General features: G+C 26.2%; 1 protein-coding gene across 1 annotated transcript in view; it reads left to right on the top strand.

Moving 5' to 3' along the window:
* The first annotated feature begins 1,471 nt into the window (after window positions 1-1,471).
* LOC105621914 (purine nucleoside phosphorylase-like) overlaps window positions 1,472-1,879 on the top strand; it is a 13,024-nt gene continuing 12,616 nt past the window's right edge. The window contains exon 1 of the mRNA XM_012203351.1: window positions 1,472-1,575. Coding sequence (XP_012058741.1) covers window positions 1,472-1,575 — 104 coding nt within the window. The remainder of the gene's footprint in view (window positions 1,576-1,879) is intronic.

Genomic DNA, 1,879 nt, shown 5'->3' with positions numbered 1-1,879 from the left:
GATTATGTGACAAAACAATAAAAAGAAAATTAGATTTTTTCTCTAAAAAATAGAAATTTGGATTTAAGGCAGTTAATTATATAGTAATATTGGACAATGTAAAATTTAATTTTATTTGCCAATACAAAAAAAGGGCTAATAAGTTCTGGCGCGGTAAATAGTGTAGAGATAATTCAAAATTATTATATGATAAGTAATATTAATTTATTTAGCATGTATTCAGCTTCTTTTTAGGCTATCTTCAGTATAGTAAATACATTTTCTTATATATAAAATGGAGGAACAGTTCTCCAACAGCATAATTTTATTTTATTTTATTTACTATAAATTTGCTAAAGGATGAATAGACGGACATATCCTTGGAAGCATGCGTTATTTGAAAGCAGAGCAGTTATTTAACAACATATCTCGAGAATATTACATACTTTTATTTGTGTTTGCTGCTTAATATTTTCTGGCAAGAACCAATAGTCGAATTAAATGTTTGATGGTCCAAAGAAAATTACATGTTTTATCTACTCTCTATTCTATCTGCTTTGGATTTTTAATAAAGAAGGATTTTTGTAAAATCTCTTTTATGATATAGAAATTGAAAGAAGAAATGAAACAAAACTAATAAATATGTTAATTTAAAAATAAATTGAAAAATATATGTAACTGAATTAAAAATATTTATTTTAATTCTGCATTTACTTTTGAGTTTATCTATCGATATATCTACTAAATACTTATTCAATTAAAAAATTAATTAATTATTATTTTCGATATTAGAAATAGCAAATAAATTAAAAAAATCTATAATTATAAACTCGTTATACATATATAATTACAAATATTATAATATATTTATACTATAACTATAATAGATTGATTTATTATTTTTAGCTAGATGGATATTTTAATGTAGATCTTGTTTATTTCTCTTTAAATGTGTTTTTATTTCTTTAAGTATTATTTGACAATAATCTAAAAAAATACCCCCAAGCGCGCGTTTATATATTCATCGAGATAAACTTGATCAGTTTGTTCGTCAAATGAAATATTATTCTGATATTGTGCTGCGCTAGATTTCGCGCTTCGCCGACGTCAACGTCGTTGTCGAAACAAATAACAATAATTGGACCACTTGTTCTGTAACGGGTTATCATCATGTACTCCTCCCTACTTTTGTCCTCGTACTGCGCAAGCACCCGCGTGCGCCACAGATGGTACGTTCACCGATTGGTCGATGCGCTTGTGCGTGTCCAAGATCATTGGCAGACTTATTCGCGCTCACATTTTTTTTTGACTCACATTTGAACTCCTCTATAAAATAGACTCACGAAAGTCACGCCAGGCACTTGTCGTGAGCGCGCGACAATACATATATATGTGGATTGATCGATCAGTTGTTAATTTGTTTTTTTATTTTTATCAATTGTCATTTGTCGACAAGTGATCCTTATTCTATTAGCTTGTTATTTGATTGAAAATGCCGTTTGCGGAAACCATCAATGGTCACGATAGCTTCTCGGCTGTCAAATGGTTGACTAATAACGATGTGCTACAAACAAATGTAAAGGATGCACAACATACGTAAGTTTCATTTAAATTATTTCTTATGGAATTTCTAATACATATCTTAAAACGTTAAAATTCACAAGAAAATTCACTTATTTAAAAAAGGTGTTTTTAAAACAGCCAGAGATGTTTTGTAGAAACTTTATATTAAAAGTCTTTAATGTACATGTATATATATATATATATATATATATATATATATATATATATATATATATATATTACTTATTATTATTATATATATATATATATTATATATATATTATATATTATATATATATATATATTATTATATATATATATNTNTNNTATATATAAT

The sequence above is a fragment of the Atta cephalotes genome (assembly GCF_000143395.1).
Source record: "Atta cephalotes unplaced genomic scaffold scaffold00038, whole genome shotgun sequence".
NCBI lineage: Eukaryota > Metazoa > Arthropoda > Insecta > Hymenoptera > Formicidae > Atta > Atta cephalotes.
This window is presented reverse-complemented; position numbering and strand designations above follow the sequence as displayed.